Source organism: Solanum pennellii, chromosome 2 (assembly GCF_001406875.1).
Source record: "Solanum pennellii chromosome 2, SPENNV200".
Taxonomy (NCBI): domain Eukaryota; kingdom Viridiplantae; phylum Streptophyta; class Magnoliopsida; order Solanales; family Solanaceae; genus Solanum; species Solanum pennellii.
This window is the reverse complement of record NC_028638.1, coordinates 25,504,709-25,518,490: the sequence shown is the minus strand read 5'-3', so window position 1 is coordinate 25,518,490 and position 13,782 is coordinate 25,504,709. Positions and strand designations below refer to the sequence as shown.

At 36.0% G+C, this 13,782-nt stretch overlaps 1 protein-coding gene across 1 annotated transcript in view; it reads right to left on the bottom strand.

Moving 5' to 3' along the window:
* Nucleotides 1-3,239: 3,239 nt before the first annotated feature.
* Nucleotides 3,240-13,782, bottom strand: part of LOC107011263 (protease 2) — a 36,919-nt gene continuing 26,376 nt past the window's right edge. The window contains exons 6-11 of the mRNA XM_015210680.2: nucleotides 11,670-11,828; nucleotides 10,635-11,000; nucleotides 10,224-10,289; nucleotides 10,041-10,089; nucleotides 8,375-8,498; nucleotides 3,240-3,483 (exon numbers count right to left, since the gene is read on the bottom strand). Of these exons, the coding sequence (XP_015066166.1) occupies nucleotides 3,402-3,483; nucleotides 8,375-8,498; nucleotides 10,041-10,089; nucleotides 10,224-10,289; nucleotides 10,635-11,000; nucleotides 11,670-11,828 (846 nt within the window). The 3' untranslated portion in view covers nucleotides 3,240-3,401. The remainder of the gene's footprint in view (nucleotides 3,484-8,374; nucleotides 8,499-10,040; nucleotides 10,090-10,223; nucleotides 10,290-10,634; nucleotides 11,001-11,669; nucleotides 11,829-13,782) is intronic.

The following is a 13,782-nucleotide window of genomic DNA, read 5'->3' as shown; positions in this document are numbered from 1 at the left end:
AAGCCACACACAAACAATGAAGTCGTTCATGAAAAAAATCTTATCAGACTTAGATTTAAGGGTCAACTTCAAACAATCATAACTTTTAGCAAAACTGAATTAGGTTGCCCATGAGCTATCAAATTTAAAGATCTCTGAGTCTTTTTTCCAACGCCATCAAGTTTTGCTAGTTCCAAGCTCGGAGTAAAAAGTTTTTCCCAAAATATGAAAGCCCTGCCAAGCAAGATTTCTTTAGGACCCGTTTGACGGGCCGTGGTGCTGATGACGACCTTTTGGCTTCTAGTGACCTAATTCCGTTGTTTTAAGTCAAAGGTTGTTAGGTCCTTTCCTAACTGTTTTAACTCAATATTATATCATTTTTCGTTCTACCCAAAGCCCTATATGATGATATTACGCCCCCCAAATCATCCAAACTCAATTCATTCTCTTAAATTCTCAAATATTGATCAAGCTCATCCTCTCAAATGTATCTCTCTCTAGAAGTTGAAGAAGAAAGCTAGAGTATCAAAAGATGTAAATTTACCTTTGTTTGATACCACGTTTTCAAAAGATGCCTTGGAAGAACATTATCATGCACCCAACTGTACATCCTAGCTACAAATTCTTTTGATAGTTAGCACCTTGAAAAAATTAGCAATAGTGAAGAGATTACAAAATTTTTGTATCAGAGTCCCTTTGAAGTGCGTTTTCTGCCATGCTCCTCTTGAAACTTTGTACAACTAATTTTTGGTTGTCCATTTATAGGGAGATTGTCGGTTTGATTTCTTACTTGGCTAGGAATATACAAACTGAAATGCAAAATAACCATGAGCAAATGTTATGGCTAAAAGCCAACGAGGCAATGCAGCTATAGCTTCTTATTGTTTTGGCATGTTGGTGGTCGTTATTTGGAGGGAAAGAAATCAACTAATCAGACAAGTTTCAAGATGATAATATATGCCGATAAATAGCTTGCTTTCATATCAAAGGTAGAGAAGTAGCTAAATGAAAGCTTCCTTTGCAAAACTTGATTGAAGTGCCATGAATCGCATACTCTAGCTTCAACTCTCTTAGTCTGTAAAGTTAAGCAGTAATCGCATACTCTAGCTTCAACTCTCTTTGAGTCTGTAAAGTTAAGCAGTAATAATGACTTCTTTCTTTCATTATAAGTGTATTACAACAGCTTGTTTATCTAGTGGAGGATATGTAATACTTAGCTCACAGCTTGCAGGTTAAAATGGTTGAGAAATATGTGATCAACATCTATTTGATTCTTGTATTTGTAACTTTTTGGTATGAAATGAATGAAAGCTGTCTAACCAAAAAAAAAAAATAACAAATTTTGATTTAAGTAAAACATAAGATAATGAATGGCATTAATCGAGAGAACAAAAATAATCTTAAAGCATCAAACCTTTTCTAGGAAAAATTTCAACCAGCAAAAGTATGAGACTCACCCATCCATTAATTACAACATTAGCCAAAGTATTTAATAACGCTACAAGACTTTCGTTCATCCATTATTTTTATTTCTTTTTATTTTACATGGGTATAAAATGAGAAAAATTAATGGAAGAGAATGCCTTTGTTATTTCTTTCTTGCGTGTTTACAGAAGTATGAGGAACATGTTGGATTTTATTTGCCCTGATTTCTTACCATAAATAGGTTTTCCTTTTAGGAGAAGGTTTTGGATTGACTAATCCTTTTCTTGTAGGAAAAGGTTTAGGACTCTATAAATAGAAGAATGTTCCTTCTTACTTAATCAGCATTCACAATGTAGTCTTAAGAACTTTGAGAGTTTTGGTTAGAGGGAGAATTTGTGGGTCACAAGCTTGATACGTTATCACTTGTGTGAACCTCCCATGTATTCTGAGTGAATTTGGTTGAGGTTGTTTCCCTCTGTATTTTGTATTCTCATATTTATAGTGGATTGCTCATCTCCTTTGTGGACGTAGGTCGATTGACCGAACCACGTTAAATCTTTGTGTCTTTTGGTATATTTCTCGTTGTCTTCTTACTCGTGGTCTTTTGAGGTTTGCTTTGCTAGCTTCCGCGTTTACACCTGCTTATTTCCGATCCTAACAAGTGGCATCAGAGCCAAATTCAATGATGGATTCAGGTTTAGTGGTTCGATAATCGATGATTAAACCAGGTTAGAAGGAGATGTTCATCTTGGCGGGTGTAGTTCTAGCCGCAACCATTTTGACAGTAATGAAGATTTTGTTGGAGAAATTGTTTCAGAGAGGTTCTCTGTGTTGAGGCATAAATTTTGCAAAGGAGATTATGAAGAGGAGAAGCAAGTTGTTGAAGATTAAGTGAAGAAGGTGGGCAAATTTATTTTGTTAGAAATTCAGGCCAAGGGGGAGATTTCTCGGGTTTTATTTGCCCTGATTTCTTACCATAAATAGGTTTTCCTTTTAGGAAAAGGTTTTGGATTGACTAATCCTTTTCTTGTAGGAAAAGGTTTAGGACTCTATAAATAGAGAAATGTTCCTACTAACTTAATCAGCATTCACAATGTAGTCTTAAGGGCTTTGAGAGTTTTGGTTAGAGGGAGAATTTGTGGGTCACAAGCTTGATACGTTATCAGTTGTGTGAACCTCCCATGTATTCTGAGTGAATTTGGTTGAGGTTGTTTCCCTCTGTATTTTGTACTCTCATATTTATAGTGGATTGATCATCTCCTTTGTGGACATAGGTCGATTGACCAAACCACGTTAAATCTTTGTGTCTTTTGGTATATTTCTCGTTGTCTTCTTACTCGTTGTCTTTTGAGGTTTGCTTTGCTAGTTTCCGCATATACACCTGCTTATTTTCGATCCTAACAAGGAACATCCCTTTTATATGGTATAAAATCATCAAATGTTACATCTCTTTAGAAGGGTATTGATGAGATATGTTAGACATCATACATGTATATACATAAATCCACTTCAACTAATGAATTCATAATATCACCGTTTAATCCCCTCCCACCAAATTTATGTATATCCTATTACAATCTCATGTTTCTTTCATAACAAGGAACACCTACATTATTGAAAACCACCTTTTCAATTTCGAATAAAGATTGTTTGATGGTTTTAGAACATAAGTAGAGCAAGATGACAGACATTAGATGCATTGCATTTAATTTGTAAACCCATTCTGGAGATCAATCACATCTCAAACAAAAAACAAGGCATTGGCAATCATAACTATTTCTCCACAAAATTAGAGGGAAAAAGAAGAAACGAAACTAATGTGGACAGCCATCAGATTTGGAACCAAAACTGATCAATAAAAGCGTGTGTTCAACAAAATAGTAGAAGCCAATCAAAGTCAATAAAATGAGTACAAAAATCAGGTTTTGAACCATAAATAAGACAATAGTTCATGTTAAGAATTGTTGAGAAAATTGGAATATATCAACATGAATTTATCATTGTTGCTCATAGCCTAGCATGTTGAGAGCTTTGAGTATGAAAGTATAGGTGAAGGCATCCTCCTGGAGCTTCTCGAATCTGCATCAGACACGGAAAGTTAAAACTATGAGAAGATTAGATATGCAAATATTCTCTTCATTCCTTCTTTCTATAATTTTTTCTTTTGTTTTTTTAAAAAAAAGTTCTTTCGTCAAAAATTGCAACAGGGGAAAGGAACTCAACAGATTTTAGTTTGAAAGTAGAATTGATTACATGAAGAAACACATCTGATGAACATGAACTATATTGTACCATGGATCTCACAATATAATCCAAAAGTTAAAATTCCCGTAGTTTTGTACGTACCTTAAACACAGTGAGCTTGACCGAAAACTTGAGCAAATGGAAATATGAACGACATGAAAAAACTATTTATTAAGACTTTGTTCACTTACTAAATTCTATATTTTCCATCAGACCATTCACAAAGTCCTACTGCAAAAACAATCCTTTATCAAGTAGGATTCTATATACTATTCCTATTTTTTTTCCTATTCTAAGTAGGATTGTATATACATTCTTGTTCCAATTCCTATTCTATGTAGCATTGTAGATATTATTCTTGTACCCTGTTCCTATTCTAAGTAATATTGTATAAATTATTTTTGTTCGTATTCCTATTTCAACAGACTGTGATTAAAAAAATAACTTTGGCGTAGCTCTCAAAAGGTAGTTCATAAAGTGAGGAACTGAAGATTGTCCAAGACCAATAAGGAAACCCAATTTCAAATTCCCAACCGCAGTGAGATCTAACACCCCTACCCGTGCATGCTCAGGACTGAACATCTGTGGTGTGAACTATATAGAAGGGGACTCAACATTGGGTAAACCATGAAATTGGTATGAACCTAAGCATTCATACCAAGATAAGAACTTAATGATACCAATTTCTTATCATGGTAGCAGTGCTTGGTTGAACCAAAGACTCTGTCCCTCTATTTATCTCTGTGCATGTTTTTCCTATATGATAAAATGAGTAGAAAGTAAAGGCCATACCTATTAAGTACCGACCCTATTGTGCAAAAAAAAAAAAACCAACAGACCAAACTAGTCATGCATCACAATCTTTCTGAGCCAAAAGACACCACTTTTGTTAGTAAAATTGACACAAACACCTTCTAAGATTTTTCTGAGATAACGAGGAAAAAACATTTATGTTATTATTCAAGCTAATAGTTCTCTCACACTATAAAGTGTCAGATCCTCTCTTCTCATTTCCTTATTTCTTCTATGTTCTTCCAGCAGCAGGCGAGTACTTGGAAAACCAACTTTTTCACTCTCAGGCCAACCATTCAGACATATCAGTCTCACCACCAGCTATTCTGATGCACACATTAATTTCTGGTCCATATGTGGTCTATATCATTTCCAGTAAGTGGCGATTAGATTATTTTCTTGATCCTTGATAACATTTTATTACCAATCATTCATTAACTTAATTGTCTTGAAACTCATCCAAAATGTCAAGGAGATTATTCTTCATAGCGGGAACTAAGTCTTTGGATATCAATGAGTCGGCTTCATCCAAGGAAAATTGGTATGACTAGATAGGGAGGATTGCACAACTTTGCCTTCGTATACAAGATGGTCAGAAGAAGGCTCAGGAGCAAAGGCACCACCTCCCATGGTCAACAAGATTCATGTAGAAAACAAACTACTTCTTCAGAGCATGGAGTCTCCCCAAAACTGTTTGGTCCAAATATCCAAAGGTGTTCATCAAGAAATACCAATGGGTTCAGATTTGCGTAGATGGGTTCACAATAAATGAAAATTTTCATGAGGGGTTACTATGTACGAAACGAATGATTTAGGTTCCTCTTCATCAAGAAATACCAATAGGTTCAGATTTGCGTAGATGGGTTCACAATAAATGAAAATTTTCATGAGGGGTTACTATGTACGAAACGAATGATTTAGGTTCCTCTTTAAACTTCCCTTAAGAAAAGAGGCCCTAAGAATCAAAATAGGCAGTTACGATGGAAGAACATGGAGCTAAAAATTGACTGGTGCAGCAGGGTGCATTTCCGAAGAGCTCAACCAGATAGTTTTTGGGTTTAGATTACTGGGTTTGCCCTCCACTTGTGGTCGCAGAACACTTTTAGAGAATCGAGGAGAGATGCAGGGCTGTCTAAAGACAGGAGAAGACCAGTCTAAAAAACATTTGTGGTGGGCTAGGGTCGCGTTAAAGGGCACCTAGACAATATTATAACCTCTGTTGTAGTAGATGCTGGAGATTTCATGTTCAAAATCTCTATCTGGATGGAAACCACCATGATTTGCAGCCGGAAAGATGTGAAAAGAGGGTTTGTCGATATTCCAACTGGTTACAAGTCATCTATGGGGATGCTAAGCCAAATATCATGGAAAAACTTAAAAAACTTGCAAGCTAGAAAAGGCAATCTCAATGGATGGAAGATTGAGTCTAATCAACATCACATTGGACAGCAAACTCACATGCCTTATGTTATATTCCCTATTTTCAGCAAGGTATTGAGTATTGACAAAACTGGACCAAATCAGGAGGAGGTTCTTACGAGATGGCAACAACAGTCGATACAAGTTCAGTCTGCTGAAATGGGACAAAGTAGACTACCAAAATAGAATGAAGGAACAAGAGTAAAATTGGCAGCACACACGAAAATCTACTTATGAAATGGTTGTGGAGATGCAACAATGACAATGGGACCCAATGGAAACAAGTTGTAATTGCCAAGGATAGGGAAGAAAGCCGTTGGCACCCAAGAATATCAAGTACTCCACATGGCACTGCTCACTAGAAATACATCAACAAACAGTGAAGTAATTCAGTAACTGCATTTGAAGTTGGTCATGGATACCCATCTGACTCTACATGATAAGTGGCTGAGCAATAGCATTCTACAAGAAGATAATCCACATTTCTTCCAGTTTGTAGCAGACTCTCAAGCAAAAATAGCTGAATGCAGGAGAAGGAGCACGGAATATTGTTTTCAGAAGGAATTGACAATATTGGGAGCTCAACAGCTGATGGAGTTGCGACGGAGAGGCAAAATGAAATGGGGCAGTAATGCGAAAGGTATCTTATCAGTAAAACTATGCAATAAATTACAGGATTTTACCAGCAGATATACGGAAAATTGGCCCCGAAAAACTAATCTTTCCAGTAAAACTGGCATGTTTTACAAGAATAGTGTCATTAAATGTCTGTCTCACACAAGATAACATCAGAAGAAGAGGATGGTTCTGTGCAGCAGGAATTACATGTGAAATGAAGAAACAGAAGGCATGTGCACTTATTTCTCCACTGCACAATTGCAAGAACATTTGGAACATGTTTTTGAATCAGTTTGGTCTGCCATGGGTTATAGCAATCAAAATAATGGAAACATTTATATGATTGGGGTAAATGAGAAGCCAAAGACTCCAGAAAGATTTGATAGATGATTTCTCTGACCATCTTTTGGTGTCTATGGAAGGAGAGGAAACCTGATATGCTTTGAAGGAATCTCAATGTCTTCATCTATCCTAAAGTGTAGATGTCTAGTGAAGCTTTTTTGTTGGTATATACAGAAAATTGTGGATAATACAGAATACCTTTGGATTTGGTAGGCTCACTGCATTATGGTCAGGGATGGCAAAGAACATGTAAAGAACACCAATTTATTGCCTGAATTGTAATCTGATGAGATCTACAGGATGCATACCCACGAAATTTCATTACTTCATTATAATTATAAATAGAACCCATAAGCATTACGTAAAGAGGAACCCAGTTGTTAGAAAGCAAAAGGCCATATTTTGACTTTCTTATTTTCTTTAACCTTTTAACGTCAAATGAAGGGGAAAAAAAACCCTTTTCGTCCTACTGTATGAAGATTGAAGTTGCTTCGCTTCACCAGCGAGAAGCAAGGAACCCTCACATATATTTCATGCTTAATGGGCGAATAAATGGCTTTTAATAGCAGTGGATGATCTTTAGTCCAGAAAGCAGAAATTATACTTCAGATCCAAGAAACATGTTAGAATTCAGAGCTCTCATAGGATCGGTAAGATTTTCTCAACAAGAGATTTTTGCTTGAGACCCGAAGTGATCTCCTGGTTTTCTGACATTTTGTTATCATATAGGCATCGGGAACTCTAAACTAAGTAACCAAAAAACTGAAGGAGAGGAGAGGACTAATTATGGTGGCATGGGCACAGCAAAAGGTGTAGGAGGTATACAAGCTGACAAACCATATTGGTAGTCAGAATACTAAATGGCCTTGGAAGCACATCTAGAAAGCCAAAGTGCCTCACAAAGTGGCATGTTTCACTTGGGTTTTAGCTAACGAGGCTTTTTTGACTCTTGACAATGCGCAAAGAGGGGAATATCTTTATGCAATAGATGTTCTTGATGTGGAAAGGATGCAGAGACAGTAAGGCATCCATTCCTACACTGTAAAATCACCGACCAACTGTGGCAGATTTTCTTCAATCTCAGAGGTATATTTTGGATAATACCTGGTAAGATTGATGAGACTCTTTTCAGTTGGGAGGAAGCTGGTTTTGGAACAAGAAAAGAAAGAAAGATGGAGTATTATCCTTGCCAGCATCTGCTGGACTATAAGGAGAGAAAGGATGACAGATGATTTAAGGATGGGAGTAGCAATATGCAGGAGATTAAACTTAAAATGTAATTTTTTGTTCTGCATTTTGTGTACAAATATTTACTCTAATGAGACTGCGTCAATTCTAGATGTTTTAGGGTCCATCAAGAGTTAGGTTAGCTCCTGGGAAGATTTTTACTTCCTTTAAATGTAAATATCGTTTTTCCAGTACTTCCTAAGTACATAAATACAAATGTTAACAGTTACCAAAAAAAAATGAAAAAGATGCAAGTTCCACTAGAAGGAAAATCCTGTCATTTCTTATCCAAATGATTCCGGTCATAAATCTAGTTATAAAATCATACCTTCCAGATTTTGAAAAATGTCCTGCACCCATTTCACATTTGAACAAGAGTAAATTATCATTCGTCTTCATTTCTCTCAACTTGGCCACAAACTTTGCAGGCTCAGAGTACATAACACGTGGATCTGTCACAATTTAAGACCTCATATTAAATCAAAAGTAGAAATATCTAAACAAGTGACGGGAGATTACTCCTTTATTTCATGGTTGTTTCACCAAGTTTATGTTAGGACAGATATAAACCATTATATCAGTCTTATCTGATTTTGCCCATATTATAAGCAAATATTCTTAGTTGCTATAAAAGATAAGTACATACTTATGGACTGCAGAAAATTACGCTGGATCATAAAGATGAGATCATATTAATTAAATGAACTCGAATCTTATGACTGTCTTTTGATAAGATACAAATATCTTATTTTGCATTTATCCTGTTCTGATATTTTACATGTTCTGAATCTAAAAACTCTACAGGAATAGCAATCATTTGCAACTAGATTATAAAAATAAAATAATACAAATTAGCTAAGTATCAGAATTAACGCTTTGATGACCTGACATATTGACAGTGTTCCAAGTATACGATTTTACCGGAAGTTGACATTTGCTGAGGAACTCTTAAATCTTTTTCTCCTGTGGATCGACAGTACTAGCAAAGCATAATAAAGTATAGTAGCATTACATGAGAAGAAACTGAAAAGAAGTCATTCCAAGATGTATCTCTGAATAAATTTCTGGTTTTCTAATTTAGTTAGAAGTGTCCACAGTCATCACCAGACAGATGAGGAGTCAAACTAATAAAGCCATCATTTGTTGAAGTATTAACTCCAGAAGTCAGACAATTTAAACTGCTAGCTTTAAAGGCGATCAATTTCTGAAGCATAAAAAAGTTATTGCTGTGCATCATTGCAAGAAAATTGGCTCTCCCTTCTGATCTAACTATATCCAATATGCTCCATTTGGAAAGTTTTTTTCAAAACTCGGTAACTTGTCCTATAAGACAAATTATGGTTCTTTAGAACAAGGAATTCTTCATATCTCATTTTTATCCCTGGACTAACATACTAGTCTCCAAACAAAGACTCCTAATGATATTAAATCTATGTAAGTGTACCAAAAACGAACCAACCTTAATCCCAATTAGTTGGGCATATACTTATATGGATACTTTGCTTTCGTGTATTACATTCTTGGTTGAGTTCCTCATGGATTCTAACAAGGAAACTCTAAACAACTTCACTCCATGTCATCTTACACGTATTCGTTGCATTTAAATACTTTTCATCACCAGTGTCACATGGAAGAACAGACTGACGTGTTTAGATGTCTACTTAGGACATCAAAACCATCTCACACAACCTTCTATAATTTTATACCCGGAATGTACTACATACACCTTCTGTGTGGATATGTTGAGCCTCTAAATTCTATGCTATTCATATTTGATAGATAATTGGGCCTTAATAGTCCCAAGACAGTCAATTCCATGTAACATTACTAGTTTCACAACTGATAATGGAGCCAACTCCCTCCAGAATTCAAAAGCAAGTTTAAGGAATGAACATTACCAAAGCCCTTTACCACCCTCCCCCAAACACTTTTTCCCTTCCCTATCATATATCTTCAAAACTAGAAACTGCTGCACCAGCTTCAATTTCACTTACCATTCAAGCCAGCTGTAACAAGAATGTCTGGATAATTCTGTGCTTTGACCTGTAAGAGAAAAAGGACAAAAGAAAAAAGGCAAAGGCATGTTGAGTTGTTAACATAAGTGTACTTTCCTGATTTTGTTGCTCAATACACAAATCTTAAGTGGTTTTTTCATGAGAGACGGATATATTACTTACATTATCAACAGGGGAATACGACTTCATGTAGGAATAGAATTCTTCCTGACGTGGATCACCCCATTCCTGTACCAAATGAATAGATTAAACATCAATCACAAACTTCAAAATATTCATCTTCCAAGTCTCACAATCTGGTTCTCACAACACCTCAAATTCACCTTATGCACATTTAGATCAATGTTACAAAAAATTTACTACTACAGTTATAGTTTATCCACTGGAAATCTGAGTCATAAATTCCAATGCCATTGCCAAAGAGGTTCACTCTCAGATACATTGTTGTAATGATATCCTCATATTGATCATCTAAGTGATTTCAAATGGAGAATCCACACCAATGAATGTCATGCCACTAAATATTTCTTATTAAAGTAAGGCATACACGGATTTAAATTTAAGAGACCTAACCTCCCACTCTGAAGTTGTTAAAGGAATAGTTGGATCAAGCATTGTAGTTACGACATCTACAAAAGGAACCCCAGCAACAGCGGCTTTGAACAAATTAGGACGCATGTTAATAACAGCACCGATCAGCAATCCACCTGCACTTCTTCCGTTGATACAAAGCTTTTCCTTGGAACAGTACTTCTTGTCTATTAAATATTCTGCACAAGCAATGAAATCTGTGAAAGTATTTTTCTTTTTCAACAGTTTCCCATTTTCATACCACTGCCTCCCCATTTCACCACCTCCACGAATGTGAGCAATAGCGTAAATGAAACCCCTGTCTAACAGAGAAAAGCGTGACGCCTTGAAAGTGGGATCAATGCATATCTGTTAGGAATATGACATTTGCAGTGTCAGCAAAGAATGATCAAGCTAAAAGTATTAAACAACAGATAAATAGCTGTGACCTTGCAAACAAAATAAATCTCAGGAATTCCACAATTGATAGACTGAAGAATTCACATAAATAAAATTCGAAAGCCATCAGTTGTTGGTGATTTTCATTTATACCGAGGAAAACGTGTACGCTTTTCTAGTACCCTCCTTTATAAAGAAAAAAACAGAAGGACTTGTCTGATAGTGTATATCAAAGACTATCAAATTTAAACCATACACGATCAATGCATTCTTTAAAAATTTGACATTTTAACTCCTGAACTCAGGTGACATATACATTGTATTATCAGATTATTTCATTTAACTTTGCATTTTTTATCTGCAGTATTTTTCTACGAAGTGTAAACTTGACAAACTTTTGTTCCATTTACACAAATGGTCATCAGTACAAAAAAGGTCATGTCACAAAACTTTTCCATCTAATATCTGCGAGATTCTGTAAAAAAGTGTTCAGAAACCATCAGATACAACCACACTGCACTTAGCCTAACCACAACAAAGAGATATTGACCTTCTTCCTTCAGATAAACAAGAAAAGGAAGGACACCTACAGAGTAGTACTCCAACATTTAGTTACTCAATAATTAGCAAGTAAATCACCTCGTAGGATCCATAACCATAAAGAAGCAACGGGTCTGAACTATCAAGTTTTACAAGGCTTTTTTGATAGATTATTGATATAGGTATCTGTGTGCCATCTGAAGCTGTAGCCCATTGCCTCTCAGTTACATAATTTGATGCATCAAAGCCTCCCAGTACCTAAATAAGAAAACGAAACAAACAATTACAACTAATAACCAAAGTTCAATAACCATTAATTGCTGATCAAAGAACGTGAAAATGTTCCAAAAACACCAAGAACCAAAAGAGTTATATAAGACTGCTACATTCATATTTCTAGTATGCTACTTCAAATGGATGGCCAATGCTATATTCATACTTCTACTACGATACTTTAAAGGGATAGCAAAAATGTTCTTTCTTTGAGATGAGCAAAAATTTTGAACACCAGAAGCATGAAGTCAGTATGCACTGACTGCTTATCTCATCAGCAAAATTCTTAGCATAGGAATAGGAATCCTAGTTGGAAAAGGAGTCTAATGTATTGTCTATAAATAGGGTCTTTATGTAACAATTTGATACACAATTCAATAATATTATCTTCTATATTCTCACATGGTATAAGAACATTGGTGTGAAACTTCAAGTCACCGTGTCAAATTCTGGCAACGTTTAGGGCTGATTTGTGTCATCTTCCATTCTGAAGGTGTTGTGCAAAACCAACACCATCACGAGGCTCAGGAAGCTCAGGAGACCACACCCCATCCAGTTCTACCGAAGAAGAACCCCTCACGCGCCGTTCAAAGGTGGAAGTTTTCCGCCGAGATCTGGATCACGCACCGACACGTGAGGGCCCCTCTAGCAGTGTTATCAAAGGCGCGCTTAATCCATGAAGCGAGGCTCAAAACGTGTTGAGCGCTTCACTCGCTTTATGTGCTCTTCAGCATTGTTATCAAGGTTTTAAGGAAAATGTTTCCTTGCCAATGAGTCTCGTATGAAGAAGTGACACTAAATAATTGATATTTTATTTTATCATAATTTTTTTTCAATTTCTTTGGACATATATTTGTCAATTCATGTTTATAGTTATTAGTCTTTCACTAAATATATATATTTGTATTCTTTTCTCCCTTTTGCACTTTTTTTAATTAAAGCTCACGCTTTATTTGCGCTTAAAGCCCTCACGGACCTTAGAGCTTTTTTGCGCTTTTCGCCTTAGATAACATTGCGCTCTAGTCAAAAAAAAATTGAGCTGTTTTTTTTTTCTGTTGGGGTCATCCAGTATTTCAGATCAAAACCCATCCAGTTTTCTCCATTTTCACCAGAACCAATCGCTGGAATTAGGATTCCGGCGATTTTTTAGACAGTTTCCGGCAAGTTCCTGGTAAAATCAGAATTTCCAAGCAGTTTCCAGGCACTGTAGGCTGTTTCCAACAAGTTTCTTAATATTTTCACGTCAAATTTTGAAAAATATCTTTTGGTTGTGATGTTTGTGGCTCCAAAAATACACGGATTGGAAGTACATGCCCTATAATCACTTCAAAACCATTAATGAGAAGTATAAACTATTTAGCTTGGGCTTCCTCTTGAGTTGTGGTACAAGGGTCAATGTGTTCAAGATCACTTAACAAACAATGCTTGTGAAATAGATGAAAAGACATAGTCCAGTGATAAGGATGCAAAAGTCAAAGCACAACGGGAGAAAGTGGATGCTCAATTATGTATGTCTATTTTGGCGCTCTTTTAATTCAAAGTGAATGCCCTTGTTTCGCCCATTCTGGACATGTTATTCAGTTTAGGAAAAAACATGAGTTTTATACACTAATGACATATCTCAATTCTATGATGTGATATCTCGGATGACAACTTCAAGAAACAAGATTCTGATATGTCTACTTACTTGGAACACATACAGGCAATCATGGAGGAATTTGAAACTTTGATGTCAGTCACTACAAATGTGGAAAAGCAACAAGAGCACAGGCAAACATTATTTCTAATTCTTACACTTGCTAAACTTCCTACTGGCCTTAATTTTGTGTGTGTCCAGATTCTAGCCAGTCCTATGGTTCCTACAATTGATGAATTATTCTCTCGTCTACTTCAACTTGTTGCGCCTCCTAGTCACAGAGTAGTTTCATCACCCACTGTT